Source organism: Daphnia pulex, chromosome 4 (assembly GCF_021134715.1).
Source record: "Daphnia pulex isolate KAP4 chromosome 4, ASM2113471v1".
Taxonomy (NCBI): Eukaryota; Metazoa; Arthropoda; class Branchiopoda; order Diplostraca; family Daphniidae; genus Daphnia; species Daphnia pulex.
Window position 1 is genome coordinate 6,749,099 of NC_060020.1, and position 21,053 is coordinate 6,770,151.

General features: G+C 45.1%; 1 protein-coding gene across 1 annotated transcript; it reads left to right on the forward strand.

Moving 5' to 3' along the window:
• The first annotated feature begins 1,289 nt into the window (after nucleotides 1-1,289).
• LOC124193168 lies at nucleotides 1,290-15,134 on the forward strand. The gene is made up of 5 exons (XM_046586849.1): nucleotides 1,290-1,518; nucleotides 7,125-8,052; nucleotides 8,137-8,339; nucleotides 13,187-13,388; nucleotides 13,499-15,134. The coding sequence occupies exons 2-5, from the start codon at nucleotides 7,282-7,284 to the stop codon at nucleotides 13,820-13,822; spliced, it is 1,500 nt and encodes a 499-aa protein (XP_046442805.1). The 5' UTR covers nucleotides 1,290-1,518; nucleotides 7,125-7,281; the 3' UTR covers nucleotides 13,823-15,134.
• Nucleotides 15,135-21,053: the final 5,919 nt, after the last annotated feature.

Genomic DNA, 21,053 nt, shown 5'->3' on the forward strand with positions numbered 1-21,053 from the left:
GCTAGATGATGCGCTTACATTCTCGTACGAACGAACGAACGCTCTGATGGCAATCAATTTGATGTTGGCGGGCGTGGCGGAGCGTGACGACCCCCCAACCATACCCGGAAGGGGGTGACGAAGAAGCAATCAAACCAGAGGCTTAGACGACGGCAAATAACAACATAATAAATATACTTTGCAAAGATAACAGCACGAAATATCAATTGACTGTTGGCTGCCTCAATTAACGTAAGTTCCTTGGATTCCGGTGTGATTCAGCGGGGAATCAAATCGAACGTTTTGCCCGATTGTTACATCACAGCCCTCGAGAACCACTCCATTGCCGCCGCCACCGCCGCCGCAACAAACCACACATAAGCTTGACACTAAAGAAAACGGGGAAGGAAGAAGAAGAAAAAGAAAATCTTCTTTGCGGTTGTTTGTTTCCTCTCTGCGATATTGGGTCGGTCGAAACTGTGTGGAGAGAATAATATAGTGCAAAGTACGGGAGAACGATTTCGCTGCAAGCTCTTTTGAAGTCTATACGCTCCCGCCCTGCTCCCGAAATAAAAAAGAAAAAAACACTCTTTCAATTGAATGTGATGATGAAAAAGCCGGGGCGTATAGTTTACACACACACACACATACTATGCGGTCTTTCCTTCTATACTCGGCAGCACATCTATATAGTAGATATATATAAGGAGCTGGATGGGTCGGGTAGTAGTATCTAGTGGGGTCTTTTTGATAATATTGCGTTTCTTTCAGAAACGGATGCGGTTCAATGATTTCGGCTGGATTGCTTTTTCTCGCAGTGTCTACAGCGCTTCAATCGTCTTCATCTTCACGTCACGGACCGTGAAACAGAAAACAAACAAAAACAAATAAACGCTTCCAATCGAGAGGGTATTATAGCGCGGCTAGGCAAATGGCAAGCGCCAGTTCAAGTCGGTCTGTCAGCCGTCAAAGATCACACACACACACACACGCGCGTACACAAATCAACAACCAAATATCTGAATTTAGGAGGCGACTTGAGAATCGCTTGGCTGGACCGGCAAGTCAATGTCTACACACACACACAGCAGTGTCTTATATATATTTATTGACGAGGCTCTTTTTCTTCGCTCAACTGCGATGCGGTTTGGTCCCGCTCACGATAAAAGCAAAGAAGAAAAATGCCCAGAGACTCGATGATGCTGGCCCCCCTACCCAACTGCAATACACCCTTTCAACTGTGTGCTGTGCTGTGTAGTCGTGAGATGGGAGAGTTGCCTATAAAAAGGCAAGCCCCCGTCGGATCTGACATCCAGTAGTTGCCCGGCTTTGGCACAGAGCGTTCCTTACATCAGCAGCTCCTTCAAAATAGCAAAGACGAGTTGTTTCAGTGAGACGGGCGCTTGCGCGTTTCAATTACCATCTCAGAGACCATCATCTTCCGTTTTTTTCGTTTTCTTCTCCACTTGGCTGAAAAATATTTTTTCTTTCTTCTTTACCATCAACGTGCTGTAACTGCAATTAGACGTCTGCTATGGGGTAAGTTTATTCTCTCATTGTCGTTTGGTGGACTCTGACGTCATTGCAAGGAACGAAAGACGACGATAAAAACAACAACATGGGGGAATTCTTTGCCTCTTTTGCTTCTTGTTTTGTATGAGCATAGTTGATCTTCGTACTGAACGACTTTACAAGCTTAATTGTTCCCCTTTGTTTTGCTCGGCTGTTTCGCTCGTGAATTCCCGGCCAACGTCCTATCAAATATTCATCGGCGAGTTTCTCCCTGACGAGACACGAGACAACTGCGACTAAAATTTTAGTGAGAAAAGAGGAGAAACGAGCGGGTGGGCGGGAAGTAGAGTTCACCGAGTCTGAGGGGAAAGCAATAAGTTTCTCGTGAGAATATCAGCGATTTTGTTTGATTAGTTTCGGTGTGAAAAACTCGTTATATTCGACACGAGTCGAGACCGAGTTCCTAATTATTTGTAATCGCATTCAATTGTCAGCAGTCAGCGTCGCTCGGCAACATACCGATCAAAAGACAAGTTGACTCTTTTCATTAGAGTGGGAAATGAGCATTTCACCCCCCACCACCACCACCACCAACAGGAAAACGAAGCCAAATAAAAGGGGGGCCGACGCCATGTTTGATTGTAGTGGTGGATAGCGTCTTCTTGTTTTAGATTAAAGTTTTCGGCGGATATTGTGAGGGCGAACAGCGAGGCGGTGGTACGGAACTGGCGGGTTTTCCACGTATTTCTCTTTCTCTCTCATCAGCACATCACCGCCGCCGCCGCCGCTTGTGTTTCCCGAAGCTTGAGCTAACATCAACAAGAATGGCGGCTCAAAGGGGAAGAGAAGAATGTGTGAAATGAAAGTCATGTTTTCTTTACACAAAAGCAGCAAAGAGGAGCTCAGGAATGCTCTCCGTCTCTCGCGGCCGCAATGGTTAAAAGCTCTGGGCATTTTACAGCGGTTTGAGTTGAATGCCAAGTGGCAGGTTGATTACTACTCTCTCTCTCTCGCCGACTGTATACACACACAGCAGAGAGAAACGAACGAGCCTGTCTGCTGTCCGGTTTGTGGCCTTAAACATTTCTTTCTTTTCTGCACTCTCTCTTTTGATCGTTGTTTATTTGCTTTCTTATTCGTTTGTTATTTTGGCTTTTATTTATTCCGCACCGACCCCCACGTATACCTCCTTCTCTTGTTTCCCGGCAATTCGATTTGCTTCGCACGCGAAATATATACCAGGGCAGGTGGTGGTGGTGGTGGTGCGGCCGCTGCCCGTCTAATAAGAGCTGCTTCTCTCCTTTCTCTCTCCATTTGGATGACAACATCCCGTCGCGGCGATCGATGTGTGTGGCTGGGCTGCTGGCTGCCTGGGCTGGCTATAGCCGCTCACGTTTGCTGCCTGCTAGTCCCACCGCAAAACACACACACACACAAAATAGCAAGTGGAGAAGAAAAAGCGAAAAATAAAAAGGGGAATAAGATGTTAGACAGTGTAGACGAGGAGAAGCCAAGCGAGACGACGACGACGACGATGGGGGGGCTCTCCTTGTTCTTCGACTCTTTTCGATCCCTCACGACCACTGACTCTAGACGACCTACTTTTTCCTGGCTCTGAAAAATCTGGGCAACGTTGCGGATCTATGGCCTTCGATTCCACATACCGACAGGAAGGCCATCAAAAAGAAAAAAAAAATGAATGAAAACCAATGCCGGGCAGGGCTCCCGGCCCCAATGGGCGCGACGAAACAACACCCCCTTTCATGAAAAAAGGGGGCCTTACAAATTACACGGAACTAATACTTTTTTCCCCTTTGATTCCCAGTAGGGCGAATGAAAAATAGGAATTTCATTTATTTTTTCTTTTATATTCGTTCCCGAATAAAAATCCGCCCGCTCCATTTTCTTTCCCCCCATTCGAGCCATTAGTCGTCCTTCATTACATTTACATCTATAGAATGACTGTAGGACTAATATTATCTTCTCCCCTTTTATCGATGACATCCGGATTAATTCCTTTGAATTTCCGACATCTCCTTTCATCTCCTTCCACTTTTTCTCTTTGAAAATGACTTTTCTGTCATATTAAAAAAAAATCTTAATGGGATTGCTTCTATCGAATCGATTATTCGATTTTTACTTTTTTTTCTTTCACCATTTCACCTGTTATATTTGCCTCTTGGCGAAAGAAAAAATCTCCCGGCACTTTTCTTCCGACAAAAAGCCCCGGAGCTTTTTATTTTATTTTAAATTTTTATCGACGTCAAAAGCCTCGTGACAAGAATTCCAAGAAGCGGGAATTTCTCTCTCACTTTAATTTCGTTTGTGTGCTACGATGATGTATGCACAGGTTAGACTCGACTGCTGCTGCTGCCCACACACGTCTCACTCTCTCGCCCGCGCTATCTACGTTGTATAGTACAGCGTATGCAAATCTTGGGGTCAGAGCAGCAGGCAGGCCATCCGACGTAGCTGTGCACACGTACGGCTCCTTTTTTGTTGCTCCTACTTCTTTTTGTCAAGTTATTTACTCCTTCCGCGGCAAAGTTCTCTCTCTCCTACACTTGCCAAAAACTTTTATACGGGCAGGGCCCCGAGAATATATATATCTCTAAAACATTGACAAGATTTATTTCCCTGTGTTTCTGCATGGATAGCCTCACCTCCGTCGTCGTCCCTTTATACTTCTCCCCAACAGCTTTTCCCATTGCGCACCCGCATTTTTTCTTCTTTTATATAACTTGAGGCGATCACGCACGAACGCTTCAGCCGGCAACTGTGAGCCGATGGAATTGTTAAAACAAAATGAAACTAAAATATCGGAAAAAAAAATAATTCCCTGAACCGAATCGAAAGTATATTGCTCACGTGAAAATAAGTAAAAAAGGATTTTTCGGTATAACAAGGTGCGGAACCCTGTGGCTCTTAAAAGTTAACAAGCCTAATGAGTGCTGAAAGTCTAGGCGGCGGCATTGAGGCTACTAAAAATTTACGGTAAATTATTCTTTAATAAATTTTTGAGAGTGGATCGAACAATCGAATAATCCATCCCGGTAGCTACAAGGGGGGAAAAAGGGCGAGGTGAAATATATAGGTCGATAGACATTCAAAGTATCAAGTATTCAAGTTTGAGTAGGAAGTATCTAAAATGTTTTCAAATGATTCGCTTGGATGAAGAAGAGTGTGTGGCAACCATGAATAATCTCACCCAATTTTCAATTTCCGTCAATTGATGCCGTATATATCCATCCATCCGCACATAAGAAAAACTACTCGACACACGGCGCGGGGAGGAGGTACACTCCAAAAATGGGTGGAGATATTTAAAGAATAAAGGAAAGAAACGATGAAAAGTTGAAGTATCATCACTTATGCAGACAAGCATTTCTCGGCTTTCTATTCTCGTCTGCTGCCGTGAATTTTAGATTCATCCATCCGGAATGGGTTGCAGGAGAAGAGTGGGGAAAAAGAAACAACCCACTTACCTTCGTTTTCCTTGGCGACAGGTGAAACCGTTTCAGTTCAGAGAAGCATCCTCCTCCTGACAAAGTAAAAAAAAAAAAAAGTTATAAATTAGTTGAAAGGTGAGCGAATTTCTTTGAAAATGGAAGAGTAAATAATCAATTCCATCCGGAGTTAGAAAAAGAGAGCTGTAATAAGTTATCGATTCGCCTGTCGCTGACAATCTCTGATAGATTATCCAATTGCTGGGGAGGACGACGGTCAAACATCAACCACGCAATTTGAAAAGAAAAAGTAAATGGAATCCGTCCGGGTCGGTAATAATAAAAGAAGAAGAGATAGTCCACATCTATATAGAACCCGATCGTTTTTCTGATCGGTCCGCCTATATATCCAGAAATCAACAGTCAATTTCAATGGCAACAATAGTAAACCGATTGCAGGACGACTAGGGGTCTTCTCTATACTCAACAACCCCAGGATGACGTCAAGAAAACCAAAGACGAGATTGTTACAACGACTGCCATGTTGTTGTTACACAGCTGTCTGTCTGTCTCTCCTAGTATATATACTTGGCAATCTTCTTTATTTTTTCTTCCTCAATACTTTTTTTCAAGACCGCCTAGCTATATGTTTATCGTCGCTCGTCGTTACGGCGAGCACCTCTTATATACGCGAACTAAACCAAGATAGAACTCTTTTTTTCTTCTTCTTATTCTTCTTCTCTGCTAGATTATATTGGGAGCTTTTATATATATTTCCCTTCGAGGGTCTTGTCGTTTTGGTATTACTACACCGACGCGCCCTCGGATTCGGTTGCCAGCCAGCCCAGCAGCCATCGGCAAGCGGCGGCCATATAACATGTCATATTATTCCGAAACTGGTTTGTCGTGATTTGAAAAAAAAAGAAAATAAAAGTGTTCCACCCTGGCAATATCAAATGCTTAAGGAGAGAAGAGAGAGAAATATAAACACTCGAGACAGCAGAGAATCACCAACAACCACCATATACATACGTAGACGGATCAAAAAAACGATGGAGAAATTCAGAATTCACGACCGTATCCGAGCGCTTTATATGTATGGGTTTACACATGCGATAGAACTCTTGGGCGAGCTCCTTTTTTTGCTGGAAGCTTTAGACTGGCGCGCTCTTTTCATTCGCTTGGCGTTAGCTCAATCCGTTATAGGCAGCAGCTGCTAGACATTCTGTACTCCTCCGAGATTCATTTCCCGTTTTCCCCCTGTATACTATATCTCTCCCTCCCCTGTACAGTGTAGTACGGCCAATGTGGAATAAAGACGGGCAAAGCAAAGTGCTTGAGCATCGAGATGATTAGAGGAGAAGAAGATGAAAGCCTCCCACCGGCACGTGTGGGCGCCTGTCCTTGGAGACTGGTCGCCATACATTACGGACAACATTCGCAGGTCTTTAGAATCCCGCAAGAATTATATATACTACAGCCAGGCCTGCATATATACTCTCTCTATTCATCAGTCAGACTCTAGGCACCGCCGGAGCGTCCAGTTCTCCCCGGAGCAGCTCGTAATAATCCTAATAACCATGGCAACCGAAATCCATGTCTGATGATAATCAAATCCTATTTTTATTTTATTTTTTTTCTTTACCCCTCCATACACACACACACAGACAAATCAGGAATAATAATATTATTTAAGGATCGACAAAGAGCTCAATCGTGTCCTAAACGATGTTTGGACTCCTCCCATTATAATGTACACACGCGACAGGAGAGAGAGAGAAAAGAGAGTCGATAACGATGAGTGATGCTTCTGTTGCCCCGGGTGACAGGCTCAGATTATTTGCTTCGTCGTGGGGACAGCCCAATTTTTATTTCTTTTTTTTTTCTTTCTGCCTTCGTCGTCGTCGTCATTTGACGTGCTAATCATCTCGTTCGATTTGAGACGCCTTCACGACGAACGTCCCCCTCACTCCCAGTGTCACATTTCCTCTCGACTGTCGTCTTCTGTTCCTCCTGCCGATGATGAGGCCATATAATCACCACCCAAAATATATATAACGCCCCTTTTTTTATTTTTATTATTATTTCCCGACTTTTTCACGTGATGAATGACGTTACGCTCCGACGGTCTAATACGATTCAAAAGTCTTAACGAGATTTTCTCCTTATTTTTTTTCTTTTTTTCAGGTCGACGATCGACGTTTGATTGATCATCGACGACTAAACATTTACCGAACATCCCCTCGCGGCTAGATTCTCGTGAAAAATTCCTTTCGGGACGGGTTAACCCCATCAAAAGTTGTGGCAATTTATTTTTCCTTTTTTTGCTTGTTATTGGCGAACGATGGCGAATCGACTGGCCTATTCAATCGTGTTGACCTTGTGTCTAATACGCTGGTCTGGCTCCTCGACGGTGCCAGTCAGCGAAACGACGATGGAGCCCATCCAGCATGAAAAACAGTCTGAGGCTCCTCCGCTGGATGAATTGGAGACGCTAAACGGGACGGAAGCCAATGTCGACGACATCCTGTCGGCTACGGCCGAGCCTCCAGTTGCGACGACAAAGTCTCAGCCCAGTTTGGTTGTGGTGCTGAACCCGTTGTTATCGCCGGCCGGCCGCACAGATGCGACCACCAGTCCAGCACCAGTCACAACGACACCGGCCGAGGAAATTGTAATTGACTCGGACGTCCCGGCGACTCTGAATGGCACTGAATTGGATTTGGAAAACGCCACAGAGTCGACGAACTCTGCACTGCCTTGGCCGCCGACCCCATCATCGACGGCCATCACAACGACGTCCGAAGTGACGCCCACCGTGCGGACGACGTATCCCGATGTCGAATCGTCGGCCGAGTCCTTCGACAGCGGAGAATCTTCGTCGTCTTATTCTTCCGTTTCCAAATCGGCGTCCGCCTTGCCAACTGAACCGTCGTCGTTTGCCCAGGACAAGACTCTTCTTCCTCTGAGTACAACTCCACTTCCAATTCCTCCACTGTGGCCGTGGATGCTCTTCATTCTCAACGGCAACGCCACGGTGGCCAACCGCCGCCAGCGGGACCTGGGAACCTATCTCCGCCTCAACCTGGCCGCCCGCCTTGACGCCGATTACAACGTCAGTTTTCATTTCTTTCCATTGACCAATTGTTTTAAAAATGGTGGGGAAAAAATATAAAACTGTTTGCTTTTGGGGTTACAGGATGTGGCCATCAACAGGATCCTTCTGACGCCACAGGCCATCGTTGCCAACATCAGCGTTGAACCGTCACATCTCGTTTACGGTGGAACGGGCGCCGCTGGACTCGAGGCCCTCGGACAGGGCAACGTCACTCTACTGGAGTTATCCGGCCACGAATTTCAAGTCGATCGCATCATCCGCTTCGACGAGATTGTCGACCAAAGGTCAGACCCCCGCTCACCCGCTTCCGCCTTATTTAACCATAAATATATCTAAGCTACTAGTACTCTATTAATGACGGTCCCAACTATTTATTAGAATATAAGAAAATCTATAAAATCTCCTCCCGGCGTAGACTCGCATTAGCTCTCATCTTTATTAATGTCGGTAGGCCATCAGTTAATGTCAAAGACGGCCAGCAGTCTATGAATAAGACAGAAACTTCTCTCCCACGTTCGTCCCACAGCTATACTATCATCCAGTGTCTATTGAACAAGTCACTGGTGTCAGTCATGCCGTCGAGCCACAATACTCGCCACAATAATATGAGGGCCCGGCTATTTTTACCCCCCAACCGTCGTCCTATTTGTAAACATGTTGGCGGGTCCGAGTCAGGATGTGAAGCGGCTGGACACAGCAATAGTACTATATAGCCGAGAGTCTTGGGGCTGACTTGTTCATCCATCAAATTCGCCATAATATAGTACAGTGGCGGGCAATCGTGAAAGGAGCCGGCCCCATTCGTCTTGGAAGGCGATCCTTCTTTTTCCTGTCCTACATATTCGACGCTGCTGCAGACTGCGGGGAGAATAGTCTATAGTGTGTAGTAGAACTTGTGATACATGCGATGTTGTTGTCGGTGGATGAGAGAAGACCGGAATAGCTACAGTTATTGCAGTCGGCGCGGCCCGGGCGTTTGTGTCGAGTCCGCTGCGTTTTGACATTGTACAAAAGAATCGCAAAGGCAGCACGTCGAGTGCTTCTGCTTCTGACGCCATCCCCCCACAACGCCTCCTACACAATTGGGTCTATAGTTGTTTGCAGCCGAGAGAAGAAGAAGAAGAGGAGGAGGCAGCAGCAATGTTATTATAGTTACGACGGGCCGGCTGGCCGCTGTCGTTGACAGCTCAACAAATATCAAATCAAAAAATCACATCCAGAAGCGAAAAGAATAACCACACCACTGCCGCCATCTAAAAATATCTCAAATCGGGGGGGACCCTGGGAAATAAGAAATGAAATACCAAAGAAAAAAACATTCGACAATAAATCGCCATCATGTCGAATCTAATACCAAACCGAGAAAGAAACCAAATAAAAAATAGAGCAGTAGTGACTCTATATTTCAACTATACTTATATTTTCTTTTGCGCTCCCGCTTACATCACGGGGGCTCTGAAAATAGCAAGCGAACGACCCCGATCGAAACTCGATCGCATTACGTATGCCGGCGTGCCTGAGGCAAAGAGAAAACCTGATTTGTCTATTGATGTGTGTGTGTGTGTGTCTCTATACACACACACAGACACACAATAATCGGATGAAAATCCAATTGAAAACGACGGTGCTGTGGAAGCTACCCAAACATAATTTATACACTAGACACTTTTTAGACGCCATCGAAGGGCTCTTTTCTTTTTGCCTCCTCCTTCGGTATAGGAATAAAAAAGATAAGAAAAAAAGAAGAAAATGTTGATTTGTATGTTTGCCTTTCGGAATGGAAGTGGAGTGTGTGTGTATTATAGCGAGCTCCTCTTAGACTGGTCGATGATGAACACGTTGGCACGGAAACTTTTGCCAACTTGCTGATAAACGACCCTCTCTCCTTCACAACAACAAAAGTTTCGGTTGGCTTAGATTCTATTATAGCCAATAGAGTAGCCCGATAACAAAACACACAAAAATAATAATAGAATAACCAACCCGAAAGCGCGCCACTTTTATTTTATTATTTTATTTTTTTTCTCTCCTCCTGTATTTTGATGGTAGTATTATTTCATTTATTCGTTTCTCTGCATGGAGGTGGCTGCTGTTGTTTGAAAGGATCTAGCGCAAACTTTTGCTTCATCCTCTTATATTTGTAGAGATACACATTTTCCTATTTATTTCTTATATCCTTTTTGTTTTGCTCTCTGGCGTTCTTTATCTATTCTAGACTCTTCTTTGTTTGTTTTATTTCGTTCGGGTCTTACTTCCTCACTCAATCTTTCGTACGTCCCTCTCTCTCTCTCACGACTCTGCCCGTCGGCAGATCAATGGCAGCGGAAAACGACGATCCTGGCGCCGCGGTAGTCGACAACGGCGGCACGTGATTTATATTCGATTTCGTCTCTCTTGCCTATTTTCGCGACGCCCTTCACACTACATTTGTTATTCCAACCTACTATTCTTATAGAAAAAAAAGTCTCTTTTTTTCTTCTTCTTATTTTCCTGGGGAGGGAATCCAGCGCTTCAAAACGTCAACCAAATCCGACCGTAAATAAATATACAAATGCCAATAGAAAAAAGAGGCCCACCATTTCGCAACACGGTTTCAAAAATGTCTCATATTAGATCGGACCAGCAAAACCCGTTGCCGAACTGACGTTAGAAACAGAAAGTGAATGACAACAAGAGATTGATATTGCGGGCGAAGATGTACAGTGGGTACCGAAAGTATCCGTACGGCTGAGAGGATCAGTAGGGAAAACGCGTTTTTCAAAACGCTCCCAAAAATAGAATTCTCGGTGGAATTCGATAAAAATTTTTTCAAAGGTTAATATTAGGGCGGGGTATCATGTGATTTTTTTTGGGAATTTTTCGACAACGCGATATGTTGTTTTTATCGCGTTGCGTAAGTATCCGTACGGCCGAGAGGCCTAGTAGGGAATGGGCTTACTTTGGAGGCCTGTCATTCGGTATCTACGTAATATTATAGGGTGGGAAAGTTCTTAAAAAAAAGAGCTGCATTAGCTCTATGTGTGGTCATAAGATCACATTTTTCAAATTTCATTTATAGTAATGAAATCGAAATTGAAAACACGAATTATAAGTTTTCCGTTTTCTTCCCCTCGATTCCCCATCACCAGTGTTGCCATATCAAAAATATTTATCCTTTCTCTTTCTCCCTCTTCCGTCCAAGGGAAGAAAGAGATTTTGAGATATGGCAACACTGGTGATGGGGAATCGAGGGGAAGAAAACGGAAAACTTATAATTCGTGTTTTCAATTTCGATTTCATTACTATAAATGAAATTTGAAAAATGTGATCTTATGACCACACATAGAGCTAATGCAGCTCTTTTTTTTAAGAACTTTCCCACCCTATAATATTACGTAGATACCGAATGACAGGCCTCCAAAGTAAGCCCATTCCCTACTAGGCCTCTCGGCCGTACGGATACTTACGCAACGCGATAAAAACCACATATCGCGTTGTCGAAAAATTCCCAAAAAAAATCACATGATACCCCGCCCTAATATTAACCTTTGAAAAAATTTTTATCGAATTCCACCGAGAATTCTATTTTTGGGAGCGTTTTGAAAAACGCGTTTTCCCTACTGATCCTCTCAGCCGTACGGATACTTTCGGTACCCACTGTATAAGACCTGGGCTGGATGCTATTTAAAATATGGGAGGCACGTCAAACCCAAATTCCAAAGGGAGGAAGAGGAGCTGGCTATAGTTGCAGTACGATAGCGACGACAACAGACAGACAGAACGTTAATAACAAAATACCGCCAAAGTTGATTGTAGCTTGACAGTTGCGGGTGAGGTTATATTGCGCCTGATACACGGCAGCAGCAGCCTCATCAAGCCCAAGTATTTCTCTATAATATGGATATAAAAATGGAATGGCATATCTTTTGAATGGATGGCCAGGTGGAAGCAGATGCGAGTTCCTGGCACGATGAAATACAAATATATATCGAAATCTCAAAACGGCGCAGTAGCAGCAGTCTGCTGCCTGCTCAGCTGTGACTGTTTGAATTGTTGTCTGCGTCTATAACAAGACATTCGATAGAGCGTCGGATGCGATCATCTTGCACGACTGCGGATCCACTCACCGTGGTGCTGTCATCATCACCGAGTGCAGTCGAACCCCTCCCTGAACGGGAGAGAGGACCCTAACTACTGTTGAGGCGCACGTCAAGCGCGAGTGGATACAACACCTTGTCAAACGAACTCTTTATTAGCCATCTAGAGACTTCGTTTCCGCCTGATAATTACGTAACAATTTCAACTTGACGGCACAACACTGAAGGATCTTGGGAATGGCTACCCTAGTCAATGGAGAATAGCGATCGTCCCCGTGTGGACGCAAGTAGACGGCAAGATGCGTCCCACAATAGAGCCAACTTTTTAATTGGCACCTTAAAGATATTGCTGAGGTTGTGTTCCTTGTTACGTAATCGACTACCGCGCCAGGTTGGTTGTACCCCACCGGGGAACATCAAGGAAAAAATTGATGAAATTAAAAACATGCTTGATTATTCCAGTGAAAAGGACTTCCAATCATAGCTATCCCGGTGTATGCATACGCTAATTAGAAGACAGATCGTATTTTCCTTCAGCTCGTCTTTTCAAAGCGCCGCTAGAATGATCTATCCCGACCCCGAGCTGTGCGAGCGAAACTCAATAGACGACTCGTTGAGCAAGCATTTTTAATTTTCAACGTAATCGGACCCAAAAGTCGATCCCCGGTCGAACCCTATGCCTATAATAATAAAACTAAAACGAGACTCTCCCCCCGTATATGTGTAGTATTGGCCAGTCCAAATGAGTACGCATGGCAGCTAGGGTCACTAGGGTCTTGTTTCCACCTTGTTAACGATGTCGTCTAGTTGTTTGTAGTAGTCGACGACCCAAGTTGGCCTCCAGCAAAGCCCAAGCAAATCCCAAGCAAAGCTTCTTTAGAAAGATATTTAATCTACATCATCAAACCAAATATTCCTCGGGGCATAATCAGTCGAATAAGCCAGCAGAGTCGACAAACAAGCAACCCACGCACTCACGCACAAACTCTCTTAACGACCACCATCTTTTTTGTTTTGTTTGCCTGTTCTATTTCTTGTGAAAACAACGACAACAGGGGGATGATGAGCAGCATGGAGATGTCGTCGATGGTGACGACCGTCGGCTCAGAAGTGACAGTGTACGGGGCCGTCGGAGCCGTCTTCCTCTTTCTGCTGGTGGCCCTGCTTCTGGGACTCTCGTTCAGCAGCCCGTGCAAATCCGGCGACAATGGCAAATACCTGTCCAACAGCAGCAATCTCGGCTACGACAGGGATCAGGTAAATTACAAATGACGACCGGAGGGGGTTGGGGGGGGGGGAGAGTTAAACATTAAGACGTCGCCTTTGTTTATCTCGTTATTACTTTGACGGGACGGTGTACTATGCAGATGGATTGCAATTATTCGCCGGACGGTTTCGCCGAATGGGGTCATAGCCTGTCGACGATGGAATTGATGCCAACTCCGCCGCCGGTGATTTACACGGAGCAGTTGGCCCGCGACATCGAAGGCGATTGCGTCGGACTTGAGCAGTTGCTGAAGAAGCCCAGTCATTTCATGTCTTCGTCCAACAGCAGCAGCAGCAGATCGCCCCTAACGACAACGACCGATCGCAGCAGCACTTTGGCCGACTTTCACCACCACCAGCAGCAGCGCTATCAGAATCCCGACGACTCCCTCTACCGCCATAATCATAATGCTAGTCGATCCTAATAGAAGTTACTAAAACAAACAAAATCATATATACTATATACATTCCATTCTTTCGAATTCGAATTTCTCGTGCATATATATATACATAGCCTATACTTCTTCCTTGATTGACTGCAGTATATAATTACGATAAACAATATATACTACTGTATAAGCGCAAATGATTTCTCGTGTTTGTATACTAGTTGCATTAAACCCTGGCGGAGAGAGTAAACAAAAATGGCAGTACTACACACACTCTGTAATTTTGGGCGGTTAATAATTTTCTTTTTTTCTTCTTTTCATTTGTGAGAATTTAAGAAAAGAAAATGGGAGAGAATAGACGCGCATGGAAACCGGATCGCCATCAAAGTGCACGGGCGCGCGTGATGCGGCAGCTCCCGACGTTCAATTAAGATGCGTCGGTGTGAGTCTAAAGATATTAGCCTCGGTCCGTCACACCGACATAAAAGAAAAGGAGAAAGCGAAATAATAAATGCACGAAATTGTAACATAAAGAAAACTCGCAATTGAATCTCTCGCCGCTAATGAATTTGGTTTTGTTTCTTCCTTTAGAAAATTTAAAAATCAAATCAACCGCCAACTTTTTTGTCCGTAAATTTGTTTCAAAAAGAAAAGAGAACAATGGAGTCAGCTGAGATCCAATATATTCGATCGGCTGCTTCGACTTTATTCTCTTTTGTGAGCGGCGTGTTTCTATGACTGTTTTGTATACATATATAGAGGGTCTGAAAGATATAAAATAAAAATCGTGTAAAATTTGTAATAGCACGTTACGCAATCGAGCCCCGGTGGACCTTTTTTCTTTTCTCGTCTTCTTTTCCTTTGTGGTTGGCTTGAATAAAAATTCGCTCCCACTCTGGCGTTCTGTCAAAATGACTATTCGCACGCAACAGAGCAGAGCAGCCGCAAACTGAGCCAATCGGCCGTATTGTTGTTGTTGTTGTTGTGTGCCATTGTGTGGCTTTCTCAGCCTGTGTGTGTTCCCCCGACCCTCCCTCTTTGGTTAATGGGATGACTGACGACGCTGATTAAACACCACCAACACAACACACTCGGCTACCGCCCAAATTGCCAAAATGCCAACGACATAACGAGCCACGCAGTACCAATCCGACAATATTACGTCAGCGGAAATTAAAATATCTCCACTACTCCTGCAATATTTATAATAATGCTCTCCTACGATATGATGTTATATTACTACACTGTGTGCACAATCTCTTAACAACGTGTACTTGATGACGATTATATAAATATATATTACGGTGCCCTGTTACGTAACTGCTGCAGGCTGCGTAACACGAAAGACAACTTGTTTTTAATCATTTTCATCAGTAACACTCGATGAACCTGAAAAGATAATGAAGTGTATGTGGAAACTTTTGCAAGACAAGTTGAACAGCCATTGATTCGCCAAGCGTCATCCGCTTTAGCAATCGACGTCTGCTTTGATCGAACCATTTCGATTTGACAATGGACGCATATAATGCACTCCACACGACAAGAGTTGCAGCTGGCAAGTCGATTCGAAACTTTGGGCGGGATAAGTTGGTGGGAGTCCGATTTGAAAAAAAAAGGTTTCCGAGTATATATCGGCACATACGGTGTTATAGTCTGCTGTCAAAGGTCAAATGGAAAGTAGAGTTGCAACTCGCTGAACCGTTTGAAATCATCTCGGGCGTCAAGACGCTACACGGTTCCCGAGAATCAAACACCCGCGTAGATACACAGCGCACGCGAGACACGGTCCCTAGCGACTAAATCACTTATTCGACTTTACATAAGTGGATACACATAGAATTTCATATTAGATATGTTCGACTGCGTCATCCGGCGGAATACGAAGGGGGGGGGGGGAATCCAGCCATGATAATATGACATGACTCCGATGGGAGTGCGAATGAAAATAACAATAAATCGCACGTCACAGACACACAAGCCAGTTGCAACTCTTGTTTGGCCTGGCCGTGGCTTTCTTCTCGATTGATTATGGACTTGTTTCCATCCATATACAACAGGAGACAGACACATAAAAAGTGATGCGCCAATCCCATGGCAGAAATGGCGGATAGAACATCTGCCACGCCGTTGATTCAAATGGACTTTTGAGGTCAAAAGTGGACCCAACTATAAATAGAGGATGGTGGTGGCTCTAATGCTTTATATAAATACAAGAAAGAGTGACTCTATTCTCTGCTTTTGATTTATATCTTTGGCCTTTCTTGTCCCTTTTTGATTCACCCGCAAAGTCCACCAAATCCCGGCCCATCATTCGACCATCACTTTTTGTAGGCACAGCGCGCGGCTCTCCTTTGCCCCCATTATTTTCCGTGTGTATCTTCCCTTTTGAATCGTCTTCCCCTCAATCTTATCCAGCTCTAGTATGGGCCTCTCTATTTTGGCCGTCGTGAAACGTTTGCTTTGTCGGATGGAGTGCGAGAAATGGAAGTGTCGACAAAGAAAATACACCCGAAAAATAATAAAAGTAACGATGGAAAACGTTTCTCACACACACACAAAAAGGAATAAAGGCACGGGCATCGATGCGTGCAAAAGGGATCAAAGATGGGCAAGATGGTTTTGGCTTTCTACTTTAATACCTTTTTTTGTTTTCTTTTTTACTACTATTTATTTATTTACTTTTATCGACGGAGGAAAGTCAACCTGCCAACAAGCTTTTTCTCTTTCTCTCTCCATCTCTCCACTTATCTGCTAGCTACTTTTGTCTACACACTCCGAAACAGTTGGAGATTGGATAGAAGCCCAACAGCTCGGACGAAAACGGTTACCACCAACACACACACACCCCGACGCCCTTTTATTTTACCCCCCCACGCGCGTCTTCATTGAAAACCTTTTTACACTTTTATGGGGCGGGAGAAATGTATAACGTCAGAGTATCCCGCTGATCTTTCTCTTCATGTTTTATTCGCCGTCTATTGATTTGTCATTTATCTATGGACGGTATATAGCGCTTCGTTCGCTCTCGCTCCATTGGGGCTGGCCGAGGTTTAGATCAAATGGAGCGGCAGAGATTATATTTCTCGCCCCCGGTAATAGAATCAAGATTGCGAGGACGAATGCCCACGCCTGTGTGTGTATAAGTAGGTTTGGATTATGCCAAGTGTCTGTACACACTGTGTGGGGCGACAGTATAAAGCGGGTCACGCAAACAACTGGGATATTGGGTTCATCAATCATTTCACGTCTACTTCCGGAGCTTCCTCAAGAAGAAACCCCTAGCTGCTTGGATCTCTCAATCTCTTTGACTTTGAAATGAGATGACCATCAATCCGTGGAACAAAGCCATTATACCCCAACGTCGCTGCTGATTTGATCTTTCGCAGTCACCGAGGCTTAGATCAAATGTAACCCTCAAATGATGGTGACCCCATTTATCCCACTCTCTAGTCTAGATATAGACTGAAAACTCATCGGCACACAGAAACTGAGCTGATGCAGCAGCAGCAGACTCTCCTGGTTTTGGGGGCTGCGTGGGGACAGTCTTGGACGACTGATTTATTCAGCCGCCGTGTCGGAGGAATAACGACCGTGACTACTGCCGCCCTTTTTTACAAGGTGACAAGTGGCGCGTCGTCGCATCTTCCAGCATAGCGAGAGAAAAGAAATAAGAAATGAAAAGGAAAGAGGCCGTCCTGGTCGACCAGCATTTTTCCACGACGGTTTAGTACAATACGGAATCAAGAGAGAGAGAGATCCTCCAGCAAGCAGCAAGCTCATCTATTGCATTGCTTGATGAGAGAGGAAAATGCAAAGAAAAATGAAAAAAGTGGCCAGCAAACAAGAGAGTTATATCTACAAGATAAACAGTATATAGCACGGGCAAGGCTGTATAATCCACTGGCAATTGGCCCGCAAGGTTCCGACACTGTCCCCGCCCACCGATGAGAAACGTCGGCTCGTTGGGAATTCAGACGTCAATGGCTGTACAGCATAGGAGCACGAGGGACTGCACACAGTTGCCGATCCTATACAGAAGAATCTAACGGGCGCTGGCCTCCGCTTCTTTTATTCTTCCTTCCTTCCTTGCTGCTTTCCACCAGCCACTTAAAGAATTCAGGACACACTTTCTTTTATATTACACGTCCCGTCACATTTTCTCGAGGATTTGTCCCTTTGTCTCCGGCGCGTCTCTTTTTCCTCTTCTATTCGCCCAACACTCGAAAAACTTTGACAGGGCGCGTCTCTCCAGACACAAGAAATGCAATTGCCGGATAGATCCAGCCTGGCAGAGACGGGCAAAAGACAGACAGGTATGACGGGCACGACTAGAGCCGATAAGGTGGAGGGCTACTAGGGATCAAGTGGGTGTGACGGAACCACAAAAAGAGCCGCAATCCAAAAATATTTCATCCGAAATAAAAGCAAACGGGAAAATAACGCCGAGTTGAAGAAATCAATAACCCCAAAGACAGTACACTTAAACTTGGAAAAATAATGTACGACCCTGCATAGTGTGGTGGGACCTGCATGAACTGGCCGTCGGTCACGTTCAAGTACGACAGCATTACGTTTTTATAGTATATCTTATAGTATAGATACAGATGTATGTACTACGTCTTTATAGAGTCCGGATGTGTCTGGCCGGAAGGTTTATGGCGTGCTGGATCGAAGACGACACACACGGGCCAGGGCTTTCTCTGCTCCCCGACCAAGTCCAGCAAACACTAATGAAGACAGGAGACATGTCCTCCCGCTATCTCTCCTTCTTGTTGCTGCCCTTGTAAATGTCCAAAAGGAAAAGAAGAAAAACAAAACTCACAGCCAGAGAAACTCGACTGCGGAGTAGCTCCTAGCCACCAAAATTCGTAGCTGACCCTCTCTCTTTGGCTCCTTTTTTTCCCCATGGTTTTTTTAGCTTTCGGCTCCTTTAGGACTTTGTGCGATGAGTCTTGCATTGGGGAGCCTGTGAAAGTTGTCTGGCCGCCCACAGTCAACTTGGCCAAAGACATGAGGGAGTTGAAAAGAGGAGAAATAGAAACTGCAGCAGCGGTTCCTGGGACGTTTTCGGCAGAAGAAGAAAAATAACATTCCTGGGCCGAATGATTTCGAAAATAACAGACGTTCGCTCCGTGTTCCCGGCGAGTAGGAGAAACAAAACAAACAAACTCAATTACCAGGAGAAGAAGGAGGAACAAGGGAGAAGAAACTGGCTTCTCCCTCCGACATGTGTGTAGTGCCTACACCTGTCCTCATGTCTTATAACGATCCGTGCCCCGGCTCTGAGCTCTCTCTCTCCTACTACTCCACATATCAACTAGACGGTCACAGACGCTTGTAACGATGGCACTATACACAGTACGGCGGAAGAAGAAAAAACGGAATGAGCTTTTTTTCCTTTTGATCCGAATCTCCTCTAACGTGAACGTAAGACCAGCAGAGAATCAGAAAAAGCAAGGACAGAAGAAAACAACAAAATAGTCGAGTTATCTCTCTCGTGTGTGTACGCCCAGCAAAGGCGATATCGATCCGGGAGAGCAGGAAAGCAACCCATGGAACATTGAGAGAGAAAGACGCAGTCGCTTCTTGTTCCATTATTTTCGTTTCGAGATATATATCCCCCCTCCCTTGATGGATATGTCTATACTGACTACACCGTAATAGTGTGCAGCCTACACTTTTATTTCTTCTCCTACAGGATCCTGCCATTACTGTTGTTCAATCGCTAGCGACCGATAAAGAAGGCCCAGAAAACGTCACGAAAGAAAAAAAGAAAACAAAAGCTTTAGTGGCTGACGAGAGTTCTAGACAGTGTAGGCCTTACAGTCTATATAGTCGAGCTATATCCATCACTAAATAACAACTAAATAACTTTCCTTTTGGCCAATCCCGCATTATGTCCGGGCAGCTGAATAGAGTGCCGCGCGGGTCTGACGGGCTGGCGGCCCACTGATTGAGGGACAAGCCAATGCTGGTGGAATTGTTGATTAGTTAAACGACGATTGAAGGCTGTTATGTGTATATATTCACGATTGTCGAGAGTTTCCCACGTTCCCGGAGGAGGAAGTCGGCGGCAGCGGTATAGGGGATATGTGAGTGGTGAATAGTTGATTACGGAATAGATGACGTATTTATTATACATGTCTAAGAGTGGTGCCGGAAAAAGGATTCCCCCCCATCTCCCGCTACTTATAATTTAAACTCCCGCGTTCTCCGTCGCCCATCTTTCTCCCGATCCTTTGCCACCCTGCAAAATCGCGGGCGATGTGATTAAGTTGGAAGACTGAGGCGTTCGCGCGCTCAATAATGCACTTGTCACTCTTCAATTGTAAATTACCATGATAAGTGGCGCTGAGCTGAGACTCTGCCGAGGTAAAAGGTTTCCACCGAATCCTTAATGGAATACAATCGAGTGTCACAATAAGACCCAGGGAAAACGGACGGACGGGGCTATCCGCTATATCTGTCCGCCACGTCCGTCTCTTTCTTATTCCGCAATCGATATCCATCTATCTATACACACATCTATCCCCCCCCCACACCTCAATACTGATTCTAAATATAAGTCCGACGTGCATCCCCTCTCCCAATCTACACGCAGATGCGCGGTATATACTTTCGGTTTAATACATTATTAAAAATGGTCCGGGAGTGTGGTTTTTGGGTTGGGCAGCTCAGGCTCTCTTATTACGGAATCATTTCCCGTGTGTTTGTTGGGGCGCATCATAGCAAAAGGAAAGAAAATACCAAAAATTGTGGCGGTGGTAGGATATAAGAGAGATGATATATGCGCTGCTGGCGGGCGCCGAGTCTCCACACGACGGGAAATTGGTCCAGCGGTTTGGAGAGGGCCAGAGCACTCGACGAATAACCCACAGTCTCAGGATACCAGAGCCGTGTGTCGATGGGGAAAATGAGAGACAGAAAATTGGTGGGGGGAAGGAACTTGTTGCCCCGGCGCTGGCAAATCCCGTTGACCCGGTTCTCGTTTCCCCGCCGGCCGTCAAGTGTGTAGTAAGCCCAACCAGGGCTATACACCGGCTGCCTTCGACTTCCGCCTCAAAAGAAGAAGATTGCCGGTCGCTCGTTTCGTCGCCATGGAGAACCTAAAAGGATAGCCGTGTGCTGTGCAGCAAAGAAGATGGTGTGTTTTTTCTCTCTCTCTGTCTGTGTGTGGGTGTGACGTTATAAAAGAATTGCCCCCTCTTTATTTCTATCCAACTTGGAATCTCCTTTTTTTTCCCGACGCTCTTTTTGTTCTTCTTTA

What these genes read in the sequence shown, in the direction of transcription:
- LOC124193168 (XM_046586849.1), top strand. Translation starts at nt 7,282, where the DNA reads ATGGCGAATCGACTGGCCTATTCAATCGTGTTGACCTTGTGTCTAATA. An exon ending in GACGAGATTGTCGACCAAAG is followed by an intron (nt 8,340 to 13,186) that starts GTCAGACCCCCG and finishes CAACGACAACAG; the next exon opens with GGGGATGATGAGCAGCATGG. An exon ending in TCGGCTACGACAGGGATCAG is followed by an intron (nt 13,389 to 13,498) that starts GTAAATTACAAA and finishes TGTACTATGCAG; the next exon opens with ATGGATTGCAATTATTCGCC.